We start from the raw sequence: 21536 nt of genomic DNA, 5'->3' as shown, positions 1-21536 counted from the left end.
ACATCACCGAAAGGAAGAAACCAAATTGAGGAGTATTTAAGGAAGAGCAGAATGAAATAAGAGGTCATTGATGCGAGCCAAAATTTTTGATTATGAATTAAACAATCGCACAACTCTGTTCAAATATCTTGAGTAAGAAGAATAATTGAGAGCCGTTGGAGGCTTGTGGTTTCTCTCACTTCCACTCCAAAAAGTTTTAAGGAGCAACGCCGAATGAACCTTCAGGCGTTGCCAGATTTCCTGTTATAAAATAAAAATTCAGCAGGAAGGTTTTAAGTAGTTTTCCTCCGATTCCTCAGAAAATCTTGATCGCAATTCAATCGTAAATATCTGAAATTTTCAAGTGAAAGTATGCATAACCTCTCTGCACAATAAATGTTTTATCAGACAAAATTTGGCAACATTCAAATGTTTATACTGCGTTTTTCCTTAGCACGCCGGTGTATCCTTCTTTACTTTTCTGTATCGGAACCGTTTTTTCATGGCCGACAAGGAGAGGTTAAATGTTAATTAAAAAGGGATTCACTTGGGCGTTTTTGACAATATGTCTGTTTTCATGTTCGACACTTTCCACTGGACACGGGAAACAGAATCAAGGCGATCGCAGAAAAAAAGAGTCTCAAAACGGTAAGTTCCGAGCTATAACCTACATTATTAGCCTAAAACTCTTGAAGGTGCGCACATGTATGTATTCCTGAAGTTAGTGATAACTGAGAGAAAATGCTAAATTTTTAAAAACAGGAAAAGTTTCTGAGTATTCGTAAAGTTGGATTGCATTCAACAAAAAGGAACCAGTGCGATTACGGTAATTTCATAATCGAGCAATTCTTCTTTTTATTTTAAAATCGCTCAATATAATGTACAGTACTGATACTGAAATTTACACAGTAATTTTTCTTTAAAATGAACAATTTTTTGGTGGGAAGCAAAAACTATTTTCCATTCTGAGAGATTTTTATAGATAATTATGAAGAAGCAACATTTTTACAACATTGTAACCGCGCTGGTTCCTTTTTGCTAAATGCTATCCAGTTGATGATACCGAAGAGAAAAAGCTAAACTGTCAATAACAAGAGAAATTCATGATATTACGTTAAAAACTTACTTTAAAAACGTGGATCTTTTTCTCGCCTGTTTAATCTCCATGTTCCATTTAAGTGAATTAAACATGCGAGGGGGGTCCCGAGCTTTTAGAATAAGTTTTAAACGGAATATTCCCTGGGAATTCTATCAATTCCTGTAAAGTCTGAAAAAATGCATTTTTTAATATCCTGATTTTTATGAGAAGTGCCTAACAATCTTCGGGGAAAACTGTGATAATTTTTATGAAAAATTCATCTTGTAAGTACCTACTCGGGTTGAATTCGCACAAGTTTTCACGAATCAAAGATACTGCATTGTGTATGGGATATCACATGTTGCTTATTCTAACATGAAACAATTCGTCGCTCCTCTGCCGCACGGTGGATCGAGTCGATCGGAGAGGTCGGACGTGAAATTTTTTTCTAAAACTGCAAATTTTGATGTTTATTTCGTCACATTTTAAACTGTATGGGGTGTTTTCAGAGGGAAATTTCACGAGGAAATCAATGGAACCACTTTCAAAATCTAAAAGTTCTGTAAAACTGGGATTATAAGCTTTTAAAGTTTCCAAATTTTGTCCAACCTCTCCTATTGACTCGATCCACCGTGCGACGTAAGAGCGTATCTCGATTTCCACATGTGCCCTGTTTTCCATATAACGCTATGCTCATTGGCGGATCCAGCAAATTGGCAACATTGTTTTCTCCCCATTTAAACCTATGGAAATGTATCGATTCTTAGAACGGCCAGATGCTCTGACAAGAATCGATTATTTAACATAGGTTTAAATGGAGGAAACCCGGTGTTGCCAAATTGCTGGATCCGCTTCTGGCTATGCTTCCCAGGGCTCATGTAGAAACAGAGATACGCCTTTACTTCAGAGGAGGGACGAATTCGTCGTTCCCCTCGCGAAAAAACGCAACAACATTACAATGTTGCGAAATCTCCTCTCGCAAATCGCGCCTTTACCGGGAGAATCTCAGGCATTCCTAACTGAAAATGTCACTGATTTTCTTCAGATCTCATACAAAAATCAGAAAGATTTTGAACAAAAATGGAGATGTTGCATGTGTGAGGGATTTGCGATTTGACTGTTGATTCTTATGTAAAGTTCGCGAGAAACACGATGGTGCCACTGGTTCTCTCTGAAATCAACTCCCAAACTCATAAAAAGCTCTCAAGTTAAGGCCAAAATGGAGGGGCTATCCCTCGCTATCCTGAGAGTCCACCTCTACATCAAGACAAACTCTCCATGCTAAGATAGGGAGCAAATACATTTACAGGGCTGCCACTTTATTTGGGGACTCCAAAACTGAAAACACGGCAACCCTGCTAATGTATTTGGTCCCTATCTTAGCATGGAGAGTTTGTCTTGATGTAGAGGTGGGCTCTCAGGATAGCGAGGGATATCCCCTCCATGTTGACCTCGACTTGAGAGCTTCTTTTGAGTTTGGAGTTGATTTCAGAGAAATCCAGTGGCCACATCGTGTTTCTCGCGAACTTTTACAAAAGAATCAACAGTCAAATCGCAAATTCCTCACACATGCAACATCTCCATTGCACAAGCATATTTATGTAAAAAAAAAGGAAAATTAAACTGTTAAAGTCAGTTTTGCAACCTTGGAATGGAGTCAAGTTCCTCCGTCCGATAGTATCCTCGTCTTAAAAATTTGTGAGTCTGCTCAATGATTATCGACAATTATGTGGAAACTGGAGGGAAATCTTCAAGGAGAAATCCGAGTTCGAGGGAAAATTTCGGAAAAAGACGGAATCTTTGGAGAAGCTGATTTTCTCAGTTACCTGATCATGATAGTGCCACGATTAAGCGCAACTCTCTGCACAGACAGATTGGAATGTGTAATACAATTATTTTAACTCCCGAGTGGATGGAATTGCATAACCTCTGGATTGAAGGCGGACTCAGTTCCGCGCATTGATTCTCGCTCGTTTGATCTCAGGACCCCGAGGCATATTAATATGGGCTTGAGGGGCGTTCTTTAAAACAGTAGAAAGGAAAAAAAGGAAACCCGATGAGAATATTTTTAAATTTAACGTAAAAATTGTATCCCGTTTTAGTTTTCTTTAAAACAGTAAAGGACTAGAGAAAACCTTATCGATGAGACTATTATTAAATTTAACATAATTATTGCACTTATCCTGCTATATTTTTCGTGTGTTTTTTTTGCTGAGCAGTGTTGAGGGGGGGGGGGAGGGGCACATGCTCCACTTTCATGTAAACAGATTGACCAGATCAAACTAGTTTATCAATTTTCTCAAGTTCTAAAAGTTAACGATAGCTCTTTAAAATTTAGACTTTTGCTCAGTAATACCTTCCGTATGCAAATAAGTACTTTTATGGATGAGTTTGAGATAATACCTAGTGCCTCATTGCGAAATGAAGTCTAATTGAACCGCATTGGCAGAAAGGAACCAAGCCACATCAGCTATTGCCAAATTTAATTGGGCAATTTGTTTTTTTTTGTTTTTTTTTTTTTTTTTTTTTTACAAGAGAACGTTTCAACAGATTCCTTTGAAAAGTTTCGGGAATTTGCTTCGTACTACGCAGAAAATTCACTGAAGTTTGCCCAAAAATCCGCACAACTGTTCCCATGTCAAAAAATGAACTGCCAAATTAAATTTGGATATAGCTGATGTAACTTGGCTCCTTCCTGGTAAGCGCGGTCCCACTAATGGACTGCACTTTGCAATTTGGAGCTATAAATTCTGGCTCATCTGAAAAAACACGTATGTGTATAGGGAAACTAATGGCACATACGTTGTTTTTAAACCGGGACGGAATTTATAGTTCCAAATTGCAAAATGCAGTCCTAATATTCGTCAGATTTGAAATTTTACCACAAAACTAGAGATTTGGGAACAGCTACGGTGAATTTTGATGTTGTTTCTCTTACAGACTTAAAACAGCAGTGCTCGAAAGAGCTAGGGAAGCCTGAAATGGTGCTGATTTCAGGTGCCCAGAAAAATGACCTTAACCTGGAGCCCCTTAATGTCGCGATGGCACCTGATGAGGTCTACCAGACCAAAGCAGGCGAGAAACCAATCGTTATATCTGTAAGCAACGATAAACAGGTTTTATCCGAAGAAAATCGGATACTACCCAATCCAATTTTGGTCAACGGAGGCAGCGTAGTTGATTTAGACTTTTTGCGCCAGACCTTGTTCGGCAATTCCTCTCTAGGGAAACACTCTGGAACGAGACCTGATTTCAGAACAACCAACGCAACAGTAAGTTTTCATGTTAGCTTATCATATTTTTACACAGTTCCCAACATTAACTGTACTGCGTTTAGCAGAAAGGAATTAAGCCACATCAGCTATTGCCAAATTTAACCGGGCATTTTAATTATTTACAAGAGAACGGTTGTACGGATTCCTTTGAAAATGTTGAAGAATTTGCTTCGTACCTATTATGCAGGAAATTCACTGAACTTTGCACAAAAATTCGCACAACCATTTACAAGTGAAAAATTGAATTGCTCAATTAAATTTGGTAATCGCTGATGTGACTCGGTTCTTTTCCGTTTAACCCGGTCCATTTGAAAACAGTCTCCAACACTAGCCTTCCTTGCCCTTTTAAAGCGACCCGATAGGCATATTGCAACAAAAAAAATTCAAAAGAATTTGTATTTAAATACAGTCACAATGGACCACTAGACAAGGTACGAATTTAAGCAATCTGATACATGTTTCTTAACCAGAATTTCACGTAAAACACGATTCGCGCAACGAAAATCACTGAAACTAACTCCTAACGAAGATATTATCGTTTTTATTTCACATTGGTTACGAGGAATTTGAACTGCCCGCTCTCAAGAAACTCAAAGCTCTACGTGAGTCAAATCGCTCACTACAACGGTTTCAGCAAGCTTCTCAATCGAGCAATGTTCATTTTCCACCATGTGTTGTTCAAACTATAGGTAAGCAATTTGCTATAGCTGAGCCAAAGCGTCAAGATTGAGGTTGCCAGATTTTTATACAGCAGAGACTGTCATAATAACATTCAGCGCGCGATGTGAATCACGTAGAGAATTGAGTTTTCATGAGCGGTGGTTTGAATTCACGTATCAAGAATCGTTAAATATCTTTGGAAGGAGTTGAATTCGGTAATTTTCGTTGGCGCGTCGTATTCTACGTGAAATTTTAGTTACGAATCATGTATCAGAATGCTGAAATTCGTACCTTGTCTAGTGGTCCATTCAATTTTTTACGATGAAATTGCAATATTTACACGCATTTATTTTTTTATTTTTTGATTTTATTCGATGACCTGAATGCGAAAACGCGTTTCTCCATTGGGATATTTCAACATTTTGGCTCTTACTTCATTTTTTTCGAAGAGAAACAAGGCAACTCTATGACTTGAAATCAATCAATAATATTTGGCAAACGAAGACGAAAACTCGAGGAAGTTTTCACGAAATAGCGTTGACTAGTTTTCCGAAAAAAAAAAATGATAGGAAGTCTGCAACGTCGCAAACGGAGATACGCACTTTGGTTATTGGACTACATTTTGCAATTTGGAACTATAAATTCTAGCCCGGTTTAAAAACGACGTATGTGCCATTAGTTTCCCTATGTACATATGTGTTTTTCCAGAAGAGCCAGAATTTATAATTCCTAATTGCAAAATGCAGTCCTATTGATGTGGTCTATGAAAGCCAGTTTTACACGATCAATGAAATGAATACCTTAAATTTGAAAAATGACGATGGACAAAGTACGAAAGGACGTATCTCCGTTGGCGAGGACCCAGCTTTTTTTGGGGGCGGGCGGGAGGGAGAACGTAATTTCTTGAGAACTCTCTTGATTTTTCCTCCATGTTACCAGCATATTCTGCATGAGAATCAAGCTACATAGTTGGCTCGCTTTCCTTCGAAAAAATAAAATAGGGGCGCAAATGAAACATTGCAATGAAGGTACGTGGTTTCCAACTTTGGCCACGGATGAGCATTTCACAATAGAAAAAAAGCGAAAAAAAAACAAACACTGAAGAAAAACTCCGGCCATGAAAGCCGTACTCAGGGTCTATATAGACATACCGTCTGCGTCCCGGACTCAGAGGCTGAAAGTTCCGGGCAGGGTCGGACTGGCTCTCATCTGAGGGTATAGACCCTTGGTTGGTTAAAGGGACCCAGGAGGGCGTACCCCCTACGTGGGGGGAAGGGGGGGGCTCAGAAAATGTTGGCAAAGCAACACAAGTTTACGCTATTCTCAGGTTCAAAGTTGATTAATCGTACGTAGGAAAATTTGCCAACTTGAACGTATTGAAGTAATCGATAGACTTTTGAAGTTTAAAAAAAAAAAAAAAAAAAAAAAAAAAAAAAAAAAAAAAAAAAAAAAAATTAAAGCTATTAGACGCATCCAAGCACCATTATTTTCAACGGAACTGAGCAAGAGCTGCGGTCCAGGAGAGCTCTAGCTGTGGGTCTGCAAATCCATCCTATAAAGGAATCAGACATGAACCTGAAAAAAAAAGGATCGAGTATCAACACAGTTGAATCAGTGAGTTCGAAAACACACCAACTCGGGTTTTTTTTTCGATTTTCACTTTTTTACGTTTTAGTAACACTCATGGATAGAAGCATCTGCACGCAAAAGGAAATTTCGAAATTGCAATCGGAAATGCTCGAAACAGCGACGGGAAAAGGGAAAAATCGAAGTATTTCACTGGAAATGGCAATTTTTGGCCATTTCAAGGGAAACGGGTGACCATCCGATTTTAATGTTTTCTTTTTTCGGTTCAGTATACCTTGCACCAACAAGTTATATAAATATTCAAGCGTTATCCAGGTCGAAAAATATACATTTTTCAGGGCCGACTATGAAAAATCAGTATCTGAGCGTCAATGAGAACGAAAACACCAACTCGGAAATTTTTGAACGCTTAATTCTCTGTCATCAAACATGGTGTATCGCTTTCAACTTGGTGCTTTACAAAGTCTCTAAGTACTTGTCCTTTGGCACCAAAAAGGTTTTTCTTAAACTAACTTCTTCGCCCGCTGCGCAGTTTTAGGTGTTCCCTGAACAATTTTTTTTCCGAGTTGGTGTGTTTCGAACTCACTGATTCAGTTGAAGATAGGAGAGAAGTACTCGGGCTGACAGCATAGCGATGCATTGAGAGTTCTCGCCTCGCGCTAGCGCGCCTTCAATTTTGCAGACGCAACATGGACATTCATCAAGTACGAATAGTTGTATCTCCGCGCTGTCAGCAATGCGCGTCCTTTTCCTTGCTCTATTTCTGTATTGTGTTGGCTCCGTTTATTTAATTTGTAGTGATTCTTTGAGGGGAGCGTGAGAAACACATCTGAAGATAGGAGAGACCGAATCTCACTAGCAGCGTAGAGCACGGCATTGCGAGTTCACGCCGCTCGGCCCACGCCATCGCGTCTTAAATTTTTCATATGCTATGTAGACATCCATCTTGCGCGAATAGTTGTACCACGTTTAGGTGTCTCTTATTTTTGAAATTTGAGATGAGCTGGGGTCAAGTTGCTTGAAGTATGGTATGATATGTCCAAATCAGTAGTAATTTTCTTTTTTCTTTTTTACTTTTTTCAAATAACACACAAGAGGTAATCCTTGCGCTTCCAGTTAAAGCTCCTCCCCCTCCGCGCCTATTCTGTACCAGCTCGAGGCAACCGTTGTTTGAGACCAACAAACTTGGGTCGCCTAGCCGGGAGTCTAACCCGAGACCTCTTGAATATAGAGCTAGCGCTACAACCACTACACCTCAGGAGGCCGACAAGAGGAAACAATATGTATAAAGGTTTCTCAGGCGCTTTATAAAGGCGCACGTTTAAAAATCGAACCGACCATCGCTTCCAAGAAGTTACACATGGTGGATGAAGGAGAGGGGTGATAAAGCGCCTGTATGTCAACAAACAGATGAAAATTTAATGTGCTGGTTACACGCTCAAATTTCCATCAATTTCCGATTAAATGGTGACTGGTGCGCACCATCTACCATCAAATTTCTGCGGCCTGCAAAAATCTGATGGTAGATGATGGAGCTGTGGGGCTCATCCTCCATCTGATTTCCACACAGACACAACCGTGCTTATTTCATGCTTATTTCAATCAACACGCTGTTTTAATTAATTTTACTCATCAATCTAGATAACTCTCGACCGCCATCTTGGTCATCATTTCGATTGGAATTTGACGGAAATTTGAGCGTGTTACCAGGCTATTACAGAAAAGTGTTTCCACTTCAGAAAGTAGTTCCTGAACCTCCATTCGCCACTATAATGCGTGCGAGCACTTTTCTTTACTCCTTACCCTCTCTTCTCCCCGTTCATTGAATACATTTTCCGCATACTTTTTCGACCGTAATTTTTTTTCTCTTCTAATTCTGCTATCTGTCAGAGGGGCGCGTTTTCGGCGCTCCAAGGAGGCGTATCTGCCAATGGCAGAATGGCCTTATGACCAGTCCGAGCCTGGTTCCGGGTGTACCATCCGGAACAGTTGGACCTACGACTTCAACACCCAGAACTTTCGGTCACAGAGCCTGGAACGACGCGACGTCTATATGTAGCCCGTAACTTTTTTTTCAGTGAACCTTTTTCGATGATTGTATTGCAAAATAGCAATACAATACAATGTAATTTCAATACGAGAGCCCCTTCAATTAATGTATAGGCAGACACGCAACACTGATGCTGTAGCAAATCATGTAATCTCAATTTACTATGCGCGATGGAGAATTTGCAGGTGTCTGAAATTTGATGAATTCCGTGTTTGAATGGACGCTACACAAAGTGAGCTGAACACGAGGATACCCTTGGTTCATAAATTGAACAATATTATTGGAGGAGATATGACAAAATGATCTAATCTGCTAAAATACATGCGTTTAAATGGGAAATGCCGCCAGATGACGTCACTAGGCGGTGCATTTTCTCACGTTTAAATCTATTTTTATACTATTTCCCATGGCCGGAAAAAAGATGAAAATTCCGCAAAAACAGTTCTTAAGGCACTTTCAAATGAAGCAATAAAAATTTGCGTGAAGTAGGGGGATACGCCCTCTGACCGCTTTGCGGTTCAAACCCCCGAAGCGATCCGATCGTCAGGCATTATGCGTTACGTGTTACTCTTATGATTTTATCTTGTAGAGTATGATTATTTGGATTACATTTAGCAATAAGGAACCACTATTTCTGGCAATTTTTAAAAACAACATTTATGCCATTGGTCACCCTATGCAGATACGCGCTTATATGGAGGAGCCAAAGATAGTGATTCCTTATTGCGAAGTGTAATCCATTTATGTTTGACTTTGTATTCAGACACCATCAAAGAATTCACCGACTGAGGCAAAATCAGGAGACCTAGGTCAGCTGAAAAGGAACGAGATGAGACCCACTTTAGCTGCCCTCTACAGGGATGAAACCGCCCTTGATGCTGCAAAAAGCTCTTCGGACACTCTCGACCAAAGTTTGTCCAGTGACCAACTTCTCTGCATCATTTTTAAACTCCTGTCCATGTACAAACCTAATATCACAGGCCCTGAAACCATTGCTGGATCCAACTTCCAAGAAACTTCCGACTTGGAAAACCCCTTGACTCTGAGGCCTACCAATAAATTACCGCTCAACATGGCACGATCAAAGTTTTCCGACGCACAGCAGTACAAAACCCCTCTGCTTTACCATCATTTCCACCCCTCTGATTTCCCCCATAGTGATATTACAACGGAGCAGAAAGCAGGGAAAAGGTACCCTCAGGGTCCCTCAGCTGGTAAAGCTGCTGAAATTCTGGATGATATTTCACTGATAAAAACCTTCAACAAACACACCCCTAGTCTGTCGGATGAATTAGGGATGAATATTTCGTTCCCTGCCTCCGAGTCTGACTTAGGCATCCCATTTAGAAATCATAAAAAAGAATTTTTGGACAGGGCTTCCCGAATCAGATCGCACGATGTTAAAAGTCACGACAGTGTATTGAGAGAACTTGCTGAGCTTTCACACGAATTCCCAGAGAAAAAATTTCCTTTGCCTGCAATATCCCCAAGATTACCTGCGGAAACTTTGGGTCTTTACTCGAGACTCTTGGAGCAAGTTCAGGATAAGAATCCTTCGCATCATCTTGACAATCTAGAATCAACGGGGGACTTAATAAAAACTTTATCACACATTCAAAGAGCTAACTCCCACGGCGATAATCGAACCGTAATTTTCCCTGAGCTTGATTTTTTTTCCAGTCATCTGCAAAAACATCCGGACACCATTAACTTTTTACGAAGCGTCCATCAGAAGGAGAGATCGGGTGTAAAGAGGACGAAAGAACCGCACTCTATTCTGTCGGACGTGGTGACCCAGGATTTGGACCCTCTAAATTCCTACAGCTGGGATCCTTTCGAGACGGATCTTCGATCAACGGCACAGATTAAGGGGAAAAAACATAAAGAAAGACAGCGCGGTAAAAAAATTCGTTTGAAATTCAAGAAGCGATCCAAGGAGGAACGAAGAAAGAAAACTCATGATTTAGACTTCCTAGACTTATTGAGTAAATCAATGATTCGGGAATCCAGAAATTTTATTGGGAGAATTTGATACGATATAATTCAATCAAAAATCCCTAGTAGCAGTGGCTGTTGAGAAAAGTTGTAAAAACTCGTAAACTTTAAGAGAACTTAAAATTAACTTCAAAACCACTTGAAAATTACGTAAAAAAACTATTGGAATATTCGTATCAGGAAACCCTTTTTGGGCCTCTTTTACATGAAAATGAGGAAAACTTTTGAGTGAATTTTATACGTAAGTTTTAAGTAAAATTTACGAATTTTTTTTTTTTGGTACTTCCTGCAGGCAAAGACGAGGAAAAAAAAGTGAACAGAAAAGAATAAAAGGAAAAGTTTCAGCCCATAAAAAAAGAGGATATAGTTTGTTGATTTTTACGTAAATTTTACGTTTTCTTTTAAATAAAATACCTAGGTAACACTATTATTTATTTAAAAAAATTCCCCAAAAGGGTTTCCTGAAACGAGTACTTTAGAAGTTTTTTCACTTAATACTTACGAACTCTTGAAATTTACATGTTTTTTACAATTTTTTTCGCAACTTTTTGTAGAATTTTTTTGAGAGCCATTGCTACCAGGGTGGCTTTGAAGTGGTCTTGTGACATCTCATTGGTAGTGATGATTTGGCAAGATTAAGGGATGGGTGGTTGTTTTAAACGTTTTTATGACTCTCACTCATTGGTGACTGAACCATTGATGAACCTGTTTGACCTATGTGGTATTGGACTTGGACCTACAGTTCAATGCTAGGTACAATAATTTTGGAGACAATTCTTAAAACTTTTAAAATTCTGATTAAAACTTGAAAACTCCTTACTGCTGATGACTGCATGTCATCAGTGAGTGAAAAATATGTGCGCAATATATTTGTCAAAGTGCAGACTTGTTATGCACCCCTCACAAGAATTTTAAGGCTCCATGTGTGTCATGAGAAAGTCCCAGCCTTGAAACTTAAGTGCACAAATCTTGGATTGTTTCTTAACTTAAACATAATTAATTGTTCCACATTTGACAAGTGGAATTTCAAAATCTAGTGAGCACCATCAAGTGTTGTGAAGATTGTGCTATTAATTTACTCATTTAACATCCAGTGTCCCAAGAATAAAAGAGAGAAGAATGCATAATTTTACATGTGCTTTTGTGGCATAAGAAGAGGAGAAAATGAGATCAAAATTAAGAGAAAATTCCTCAATAAAAGGTCCATCAAGCAGAGGTTTCTGGGTACTTTTAAAGTGAGGGAGGCCATGCACAATCTTAGAAATATCTGATGGAGCTTAATCACCAGGATTTGAACTTCCACTCTTCATTTGGACGTATTTCTGCCAAACGGAACTTTGTGCATTAAGACATAAGCCCTGAGACCCATAAGCATATATGCATAACAGGGTTCACGTCATAATGCACATAGTTCCGTTTGACAGAAATACGTCCATTTGTCCTTGAATGCTAATCTCTTTGTAGTTAAAAAGATAGATTCCTCTTGAGGAAAAATGAACGCTATGGATTCTTAATTGGTTTCGTGTCAATGCTTCACTCATTTCAGTAAAACTTTTGAGAACTATGAGCTACTTTGAGGCTGTAAAATTAGGAGGTAGAGCGACTTGATCAATCTTTGGTTCTTCGAGTTTTCCTTTTGAGTGAGAGTGGCTGGTTCAACTTCAGCAACGAGATAAGCAAATGGACCGCGTTAAACAGAAAGGAACCAATCCACATCAGCTATTGCCAAATTTGATTGGGCAATTTAATTTTTGACATGAAAACGGTTGTGCAGATTTTCGTGCTTTCAGTGAAAATTCTCCATGGTACGAAGCAAATTCCTTAAAATTTTCAAAGAAATCCGAATAAACGTTCTCTTGAAAAAATAATTGCTCAGTTAAAATTGGCAATAGCTGATGTGGCTTGGTTCCTTTCTGTTAAACTTGGTCCAAATATAATTGTATTCTTTGCAAAACTCTGTTAATTTTAAGTAAATTTGTACATAAAATCATCAGTTAGCGAGTACGTTCATTTTTGAAATTAAACACATTTTAAAAGAGGACTTTCCAACCAATACACATCTACCTAGTTTGACACTGTGAAAGTTAAGCGACATTTTTGCTGCTCGATGGAGGGATCTGCTTTGCATTTTCATGCTTCCCTGAAAACTTCAACGGAGGAATCTAAAAAAATTGGTGCTTATTTGCCTATAGGTACAAGGGAAAGTAGAAGCAATCTCAGTGACACTAATAAATCAATGGTGAAACTAACAAAAAATGTATTGCAGTTAGGGACATAGCAGATTTCTTGTTACATTTTGCTTTTTAGACGGAGAGTTGAACATATTTATCAACAATGGAACTGGAAAAACGCATATCTCAGGTGTGGAGTTTTAAAATCTTTGCTTCTATTTAATTTCTTTAAAGGACACTGAGCCATTATCATGGCTTGAAATTTCCACAGAATATTCTTGAAATATAAAGGAAAAACTATTGAAGTTTTCTAGAAATTATATGTAATAGTTTTCCATATAGAAAAATAGTATGATAGTTAGTCTGCAACACTGCAAACCGAGAAATGCATTTCTGTAGTTACACCATTGTTATCCTGAGAGGAACTATGCAAAAATGAATTAAATTAAAAAGAACTAGACGCATTAAGTTTTTGAGCTACATCGTCCCTTTTAACTTTACTTTTGTTACACGGTTCTTTGTGGCATAAATACACAAGTCCAACCGATCATTGTTTTTGGGTAAAATTTTCAGTGACTTTTTTAGCTCTTTTAAGCTTCTTCCCTGATTTTTTCCTGCAAAAATGTCGAAAAATATTCTTTTAAAAAATTGACGAGGAGATCAACATACTACATTGGAATTTTTAGATTTCGTAGTTTCACCATCAATATGTTCTACTGTCAAAATATTCAACTATGTTGGATCCAAAAAGATTGGTGGCATTGATAGATCTTAGTGACAATCATGAAAACTCTTTACGCACACATTGTACTATTTTCTAACTAGTAGTGATATACAACCCTCATTTAAGAATGCCACCATCAAAATTCGAATCAACATAGCACTTTGGATTTTCCTTGACAGTTTTTTGTGCCTTTAGGAATCTGAAGTCAAATCTTCTCTTCAGAGACTGATTCAAAAGTAAGAAGAACATAATGTTAGGGTTTTGAGTATGTTTCATAGTCAATACAAAATCTAGATTTGAAGTCACAGTAAGATTTTAGCCTGCGAGAATTTCCTGGGGCCAATTTTGACTACACTCATAAAATTATCTCCGAATTGGGATTGAAAAGAATTCCATTAACACCTTTACAGCAAGCTAAGAGTTTTCGCAGTTTTTGAATAATGAAAATCAATGGGTGTTCAGAGAAAAGAGAGAATCAAGAATCTGATTTTTTCATGTTTTGTACTTTGATTTCAGACGATATTCTTATATTTTTTACACATATCACAGAGGATAAAAATACAGAATACATTGAAATAGAAAATAAGACCTAGAAAAAAATAAATAATCAAATTGATAACAAAATGATAACATATTTGCGAATGATAGTTAGAAAATAAATGGTGGGGCGGTAAGTCTTCAGTTCCTTGGAATCAGACAGGAATTCACTATTATCAATATAATGAAATCAGCAGAACGTTCAAGGAGCAAAGAGTCAAATCGACCACGATACAGTCATTTAAAGTATGAACTTTGAGGTTAGAAACATAACAATGAGAGGAAGATAACGTTTAAAAGTCGGAACAACCTGGACTCTGAAAGAAACGCAACTGATCCTCCAAACGGATCAAACAAAATTTTTCTACGTGAATAACAAAAGAAAAATTATCTACACAAAAACAGTAAAGGAGGTGCTAGTTTCGTTCATTACTAATGAAACTGAAGTAATGGATACATTAATACGGCTCTTTCTAGAGTCATTCCTGAGGTAAGAATGAAAGTGGTAAATCTTCTTGTAAAATTGAAGACACAAAATTGCGATATTGAAATCAAATTTCTTGTTCACAGAAAGACTAAAAGAGAAAAAGTAATGACACTTGAAACAGCATTGTGTGCTGCTGTAACAAGCAATACTTTTCATTTTTTTAAAGCAAATAAATAAACTTCGAAATTAAAAAAAAGAGCTGGAAGAAAGTTGGCATCACTTGAGCTTTCTACTAAAATAATTTGCGGTAAAATTTTAAAATCAAACAGATGAAACTACGGAAAAGTATACAAAGAAAAACTTTTAAAATTGCTCTGTGATCATGAATTGAAAAAGATATGCTGTTGTTACCATTAATAAATAATCAAAAGACACAAGCAAGGAAAAATTAAATTACACAAGCACAAATAAATTTACAGAAAACTTAAATTTCATACGTTGATGTAATTATATACAACTTCAATTATAGTTTTGCTTTTCCTAGACGCAGTACAGTTGATCCACATGTTCGAAAATGATAACTTACAGTCTAACAGAACTAAAGTAATTTGATATCGTTAAAATCACACTCAGCTGCGCATAGTTCCGTATTTTCCTGCCTTTGTAGCTTGGCAGTCGTTGAAAAATTAGCACCTTTGTTTCGAGTAAAAATCATCAGGACCGAAAACGATGATAAACGGTAGTTTTCCACCACGAGGGTGAAAAAAAATTTCAAGTTGATAAATTTAAATTGGGTAGCCTTTGAGGAGTCTTGGATAATTTGCGCCTTGGAAAAAATTCTTAAAAAAGAATAAAAGCCTTCTTTGTAAAATAAAGTATGTTCTTTGTAAAATACACAGTAAAATCGTCAAATGAGATGGCTGACTTTTAGAGCGAGACCAAAGATCTACCATAGGAATTCTGGCCTTTAGTTTCCATGCCAATATAAAAACAGCCCATCTTCCGCAGCTCTCTTAAGTTGATCGACTAATTGGTCATGTAATCTGTTGAACAGATTAGTACAAAAAATAACTTAGGTTCTCTTAAGTTTGCTTTTTTACTGCGTCAAACAATCCAAAAAATTCCTCTTTAAACAAAAAACTTATCAGTCTTTTCACTATGAAAAGATGATCCGAGCATGTTCCGCAAAGACAATCTACGATTCGTCTTGCGAAAGGTGGGAACAAATCGAGTATAAATCAATGATATGATTTACTTTACCGCATAAGAAGTCTGAAAAAAAATTACACAGATTCAATGTAGTCCTTAAAAAATGAACTATCAAGGATTGACTAAATCCGAGTCTGAATCAAGACTTCATACCAGCGGAAGTTCGTTTTCCGTTCGATGACGAACATCCACAATTTTTACAGACTACAGCAGTGAGATCAGTACATAATTTTCAACGCCAAGGCAAGAATATAGGAAAACATGAGAAATACACATATTTGAATTGCTAGGGTCACTATACTTTGTTGATGAACTGTTTTGTTTCTAACAGCTCCGAATCAAACCGGCTCAACTTGTCGGACTTTCCGCTCTCAGAGTCAAGAAAGGAGCTTTGGCAGTCTTTACCATTGGGTATTTTTTGTTCGTTTGGCCTTGAGAGGACCTCTTCAGGTTTTGATCCTACATGGTTGCTTTCTAGTTTTTTGGTGTGCGAGTTATTGGAATTGGCTACTTCAGGTTTGGAGGCGTTTGCGCTATGTTTTTTCTGGTTTTGGATCCGCTTCCAGTCGGCGAACAGATTCTTTAGGTCATCTAACGCTTTCTCGACTGCGAGCGCGAACCTGCTTGAGTCCTGAAAGTAAAATGACGCAGAATGAAAATATTTGACAGATACCAAAATTAAATGTTTTGGGGGAAATTAAGAAAATATTCACCTCTTTCAATTTCTTTGAAAAATGGACACAAATTATACTCCGTTCGAATTATACTGAAATACAGACGTTGTAAATAAAGTGAGGCACTCGATTTGGCTTAATTATCTGATGCTCTTTACGCCATGGAATTTTACACACAAGGACACCATTTTGCATTATTTTGCATCTGAAAACTTCAGTAAATTTAAGAGACTTTAAGAAAAGTAAAGGGTACAGAAACCGATACAGTCCCTGAAATATGTGAACTAACAGAATGCATAGAAAGAAAAATTGTGAAAGACTGTTTTGTTAAAACCAGTGCATTCAAATTTTACAGAATTTTTTTTGAAATGCATTCTGTACATTTCAGTTATTTCAGTTACAGTTTTAGTGGTGGTATCCTTCAGTTCTACTTAAACTTTTTTGAATTCACAATAGGTGCCATATTTTATACTTTTTGATTCACTTCAAAATTGAACCACAGTGCATATCTTAATTACAAAATGTGTTCAATGACCTAAAGATGAGCTGAAAAATTCCAAACAGCCATCGTTGTCAAAAAAAAAAAACCAACTTCTTCTCATATGAGGCCAGCAAGAAAAATAATAAAGTAATCAGAATAAAACCCAACAAAATGGAAAAAACCATTTGACCCGGATAAATATTGCTCTCCTCCACTGCTAGTACTCCTGCTGCTTGTTGACATATCTGGACGTATTTCTGTCAAACGGAACTATGTGCATTAAGACATGAGCCCTGAGACCCATAAGAATGTGTGCATGACAGGGCTCTTGTCATAATACACATAGTCCTGTTTGACAAAAATACGTCCATCTTTGTTAACTAAGGTCCTTTCGCCAAATGAAAATCACAAATTATGTGCAGATGGTTTCACAAATTTTTTCATGGATTTACAAAACTTCTGAGAAAAATAATAATGAGTTTCTAGAGGTTGAGTTTTCAATACGTACAGTTACTGGTGAGCTCTTCTTGCTTGAAATATGGAAGAAGAGGAGATCTTCGCCGGCGATTATGTAGGAAACTCCATAACCATCGTCAGCTACGGGTCCGAAACCTCCTCCGGCTGAAATGCATTTTGGGTGCTTTTTCAGGTCCAGTCTTGAGGTCTGTCCATGAGGTGTTTGGGATGTTGATAACCTCCAGGGCTCACTCAGTACTTCCTGAAAAACAAACAGGAGAGTAGGTCTTAGTGAAGAGCGATAAATTTCTATCAATACATGGACGAGATTAAAGCTTTAACCTTCATTTTTGAAACCAATGGCGTAGCATGCTTTGCAATATATTGATTGATCTGCCATTTAAACCTATGGAAAAGGATCGGTAAACAGGGTCTTCGCAACAAACACCGCAATAATTTATTCTTCACCAAGACTTAAAGTGAGGAAATATCGATAATCGACCATTCACGATTTGCCACTGTTTGAAACCTGTATATTTTGCTTCTTATAACTATCGTAACTTGAAGGAAAAATATTGCCTTAGCTTCTGTGCAGTTAGAAAAAAGCTATGCTGGTCTCTTAGTCACAGTTTTAGTTTTCGAACACTTTTCACTGGTACTTCAAGATTTAAACAGGAATTTTGGCTGCGAACGTACTGAACTCAAAATCAGCTGATTGGAAATTAATTTGCTTTATTTTTTTTTACATTTTAAGTAATTTATTTTTCTTCTTTTTTTTTGTTTTAATGGTGCCTTTTGATCCGGTTCACCGTAAAATTTTGTGCAATTCATTTCCAGAAATATTCAAAGGATAATTCATAGAAATACTAGAGTTTTTTTTAGAGAAATGTCGAACCCACAAAAAAATGGGTACAATGATCATAAGTTCACACACTTTTCCATGAACCAAGGAAATAAAAAGGAATTTAAAACAAGTTCTGTTTCTCTCATCCAGAGAAAAAGAAGTTAAAATCAAGGGAAGAGAGGAAAATAGCAGAGAACTGAAAAGCGTAACAATTTAAATGTAAGAAACTTTGATATGAATAATTAAGTTTGATCGCTTCTTCAGACAAGAAAATAAATACCTGATGTATCACATTTTGCAAGTTTAAATTGATAAGAAAAAATTAGTTGGTTATTGATGCCCAAAATGCATCCATTATAAAAGACCTTTATAGACCTTGTTAGGGTGTTGAGATACAGTGAACAAAATTCTTCCTTATCACATTAAATAAGCATAAGAACCCCGTTTCTCTGCAATGGTGACTATAAAAATTGTAAGTAAAAATGAACTATTCACAACATGGCATTACAGCAATCAACTCGAAAAGTTCATAGAAGAAGTTGTGGCTTACCTTCAGGAATGGAGAATCAACTTCTAAATATTTCGATACTACATAGAGACAGAATAAGTGTCGGTCAATGCCTTTGCCGCACATGGCGTCCTGGTAACCTCTTTGGTGCTGCAAACAAGCATCGTTCAAGAGCTTGATGCGCTGTTCCGTCTGAAAAGAGAGAGAGAGTAATAAAAAATGAGTGACCGAGCAAATTAAAAAGAACAACGAAACAATCAGATAGTCTGAAATTTGAATGGACCATGTGTGTCCTGCTTACTCTGATTTTGCTTTAATGAAAATATAACTCCTACTATTGATAGATAAAAATGATTTCTGGTGTTATTTTTTTGTTTTTTATCTTTTCCAACAAGAACCTTGCAATTCAATAAGTTCTAACTAACAACTAATTTTGAGAAGCATAGAAAAACAAAGGAAAATGTCCATCACCATGTTATCATGATGATGAAACTTGCTTTTCGAAGGAAGACAAGTACAAGACCACACATCTCCGTCTGTGACATTGGAAATCTCCTGTTATAATTTGCTTTTCTGAAGGCAACTGATCCTCCCCTTCACGCTAAAATTCATTCAATTTTTCTTCATTCTCTTAACACTATTCTCTTAAAAATTCCAAGCAAAATGAATTTTTTGCTACGTTTTGTGATTTTGTAGTCCCAAATTACTTTGTTTCCCATAATCATAAAAGTTTATGCTGCTCCATTATTTTTCACATAAATTTCTATAGGATCATGAAAATATTTTACAGAGATAAAAGATGTATTGAATTTTGTTTTTAAATCTAGGAAAAATAAATGCAAAGTTGAAGGATCATGAAAACTTGATGATAGACCTACGCTCTGATTTCCCTGAGCTTCTCATTTCTGTTGAAGTAAAAATTCTGATCCCCACTTTTAAAAAAAATATCAAAAACTGTCAATATAAAGGATGGAGGCTTCAACCTTTTTGAAATGGCTGAAAGGGACATTAGAATGATTTAGAACTGATTGGAAAATAAATTCTTCCAATTCTATCTTGGATTTACATATGAACGAGTATTGCTGGGATGTCCTATTAGGCATCAGCTCAGGGGAATAAAGAAATGACACAGAAAACTTAAGGACTAGTTCAAACGCACAAGAAAAGGAAGCAAAGAAAGAGAAGTGAAAAGCTGTGGTAGGAAAAGGAGAAAAAAACTTACCTTATAAAAGGAGGCAAAAAAGAAACGTGCACGCTTTTTTGTGCTAAGAGGATAGTGCTCATCCGAAATGCTTCGGTCATCCATGCTGAAGGTTGCAGCCACGAGAAGAGAGAAGAGGAGGGTCAGAAAGGTGAAGGTAACAGGAGGTTGGAGAGAGGAAACCAGAAAAGGTTGATCTTTTCACACACATATCAAAAGCGTAAGCGAAAAGTATAAAATAAAATTACTTTCTACTTGCACTCTCATCTAGAAAATTGAGGAAAAAACAAAAAAAAAAACCATGAGAAAAATAGCACTCGACTAAAAAAAGTTAGCACTACATAGGGAAGCTTGAAATCTTTTGTAACAGCATGAAGAGATTAGCGGTGAGAAAACGAATGCGGGGAAAAAACAGAAGATGTGAGAGAACAAAAGCAGTGAGAAAACGAAAGCAGGAAGAGAATGAAAGCTGTGCTTGACTCGAATGATGACAGAGGAATGAGCAGTTTGCGTTTTATGGGCATTGATCTGACCTATTTTGAGCAGCATTGCCAGATTTCTCAATAACTCGCTTGCGCCTTTTGCAGTGGTGCAATAATTTCAGAGTACATGATTCTTCAGCGGATTCAACAAGGTCAAATGTTTTGATAGCAGAAAGTGTTAGCTTTCATAGGTTCATTGAAGAAAAGCTTTGGATGACTTTGAAAATGTTAAAGTGAAGAAGCAAAATATTTGCAAGCACTCACCGTGACGTTCTTGTCTTCCATTGCACGAACCCATTTGGCAGATTCGATTGTGCACGGCCTGACAGTTTCAGTACGACCTTCACGGTAGAGCCTGGTCATGGAGGCTTCGTAGGTGAGACTAAATTTGCCTGCATCCTGAAATGAAAGCAAAAATGTGAGAAAGACGTGTAGATCAATCAGACAGAGATATTGGATAAAACTTAAATATAAAAAGACACATGAGTTTCCTTTAAAATAAAGTTTCAAAGAGGGAGACTAAAATAATTTGAAATAAAAATTGAAGTCGGATAATTTTTTGTTCATTTGTTTTCAATTTCTGGTAACTTAACTCGAGAGTCCATGACTTGCAAAGGTAAAAATGACAGAATTTAACACAAAGGCAGCAACACCATCAAGTTTGAAATGAGAAAATGAGGTTGAAAGTTTCAAACCTCCAAAAACCCAGTTTTGGTACAAAGTTTAACGACTAATTTCACATTCAAATCTTTTTTTTCAGCTTTGAATTTCTAGCAGGTGGACCTCAATGATTAGTTGAATTCAAAACTATGTCCAATTCATTTTCTTCAAAATGCGACTTAAAGCGTTTCTGGTAAACTCGTTCCGAATAGTTGATTTGATTAAAACTAAGAAAGAGATGAATATGAGAATTCCATGGTATATTTTAGTTGACTTTTTATTCCCTTGTTCCTCCATCCTTCTTTGCCTATAGCATTTTTAGCATGAACAATGTATTTTCAATTTTTGTTTATTTTTTCCAGCAAAAAAGAAATGATGACTTCTAATTCTTACGTAAAATTTCACAAACATCACAGCATTGCACATTTTTGACAATGGTACATCGTCAGAAGTAACATTACTAATTCCTGAACATTTTCTAATGCTGAGTTCAAAAAAGATGCTTGTAAACTGATACTTCAGGATTTACTGGCAAATC

At 37.1% G+C, this 21536-nt stretch overlaps 2 protein-coding genes across 6 annotated transcripts in view; one reads left to right on the top strand and one right to left on the bottom strand.

The window, feature by feature from the left end:
• On the top strand, positions 1–13846 carry LOC109040562 (uncharacterized). 2 transcript variants are annotated; one of them, XM_072305385.1, is made up of 3 exons: positions 1–627; positions 4055–4329; positions 9393–13846. In XM_072305385.1, the coding sequence occupies exons 1-3, from the start codon at positions 504–506 to the stop codon at positions 10659–10661; spliced, it is 1668 nt and encodes a 555-aa protein (XP_072161486.1). In that variant the 5' UTR covers positions 1–503; the 3' UTR covers positions 10662–13846. The 2 variants fall into 2 exon arrangements, with proteins under 2 accessions (XP_072161486.1, XP_072161485.1); XM_072305384.1 differs by having other exon boundaries at positions 6–627; positions 3998–4329.
• A 157-nt stretch (positions 13847–14003) lies between these two features.
• Positions 14004–21536, bottom strand: part of whd (carnitine O-palmitoyltransferase whd) — a 113178-nt gene continuing 105645 nt past the window's right edge. For all 4 annotated transcript variants that reach the window (XM_019056545.2, XM_072305382.1, XM_019056544.2 and 1 more), the window contains 4 exons: positions 20603–20737; positions 18698–18847; positions 17356–17565; positions 14004–16323 (listed from right to left, as the gene is read on the bottom strand). In XM_019056545.2, the coding sequence (XP_018912090.2) occupies positions 15988–16323; positions 17356–17565; positions 18698–18847; positions 20603–20737 (831 nt within the window). In that variant the 3' untranslated portion in view covers positions 14004–15987. The remainder of the gene's footprint in view (positions 16324–17355; positions 17566–18697; positions 18848–20602; positions 20738–21536) is intronic.

Source organism: Bemisia tabaci, chromosome 10 (genome assembly GCF_918797505.1).
Source record: "Bemisia tabaci chromosome 10, PGI_BMITA_v3".
Lineage (NCBI taxonomy): Eukaryota > Metazoa > Arthropoda > Insecta > Hemiptera > Aleyrodidae > Bemisia > Bemisia tabaci.
The sequence above is the reverse complement of the archived record's forward strand: the minus strand, read 5'-3'. Positions and strand labels throughout refer to the sequence as shown.

Excerpts from the sequence above, each read along its gene's own strand:
- LOC109040562 (XM_072305384.1), top strand. The coding sequence starts at position 504 with ATGTTAATTAAAAAGGGATTCACTTGGGCGTTTTTGACAATATGTCTG. Across the intron at positions 628-3,997 it reads AAAAAAAGAGTCTCAAAACG|ACTTAAAACAGCAGTGCTCG; the intron begins GTAAGTTCCGAG and ends TTTCTCTTACAG. Across the intron at positions 4,330-9,392 it reads TCAGAACAACCAACGCAACA|ACACCATCAAAGAATTCACC; the intron begins GTAAGTTTTCAT and ends CTTTGTATTCAG.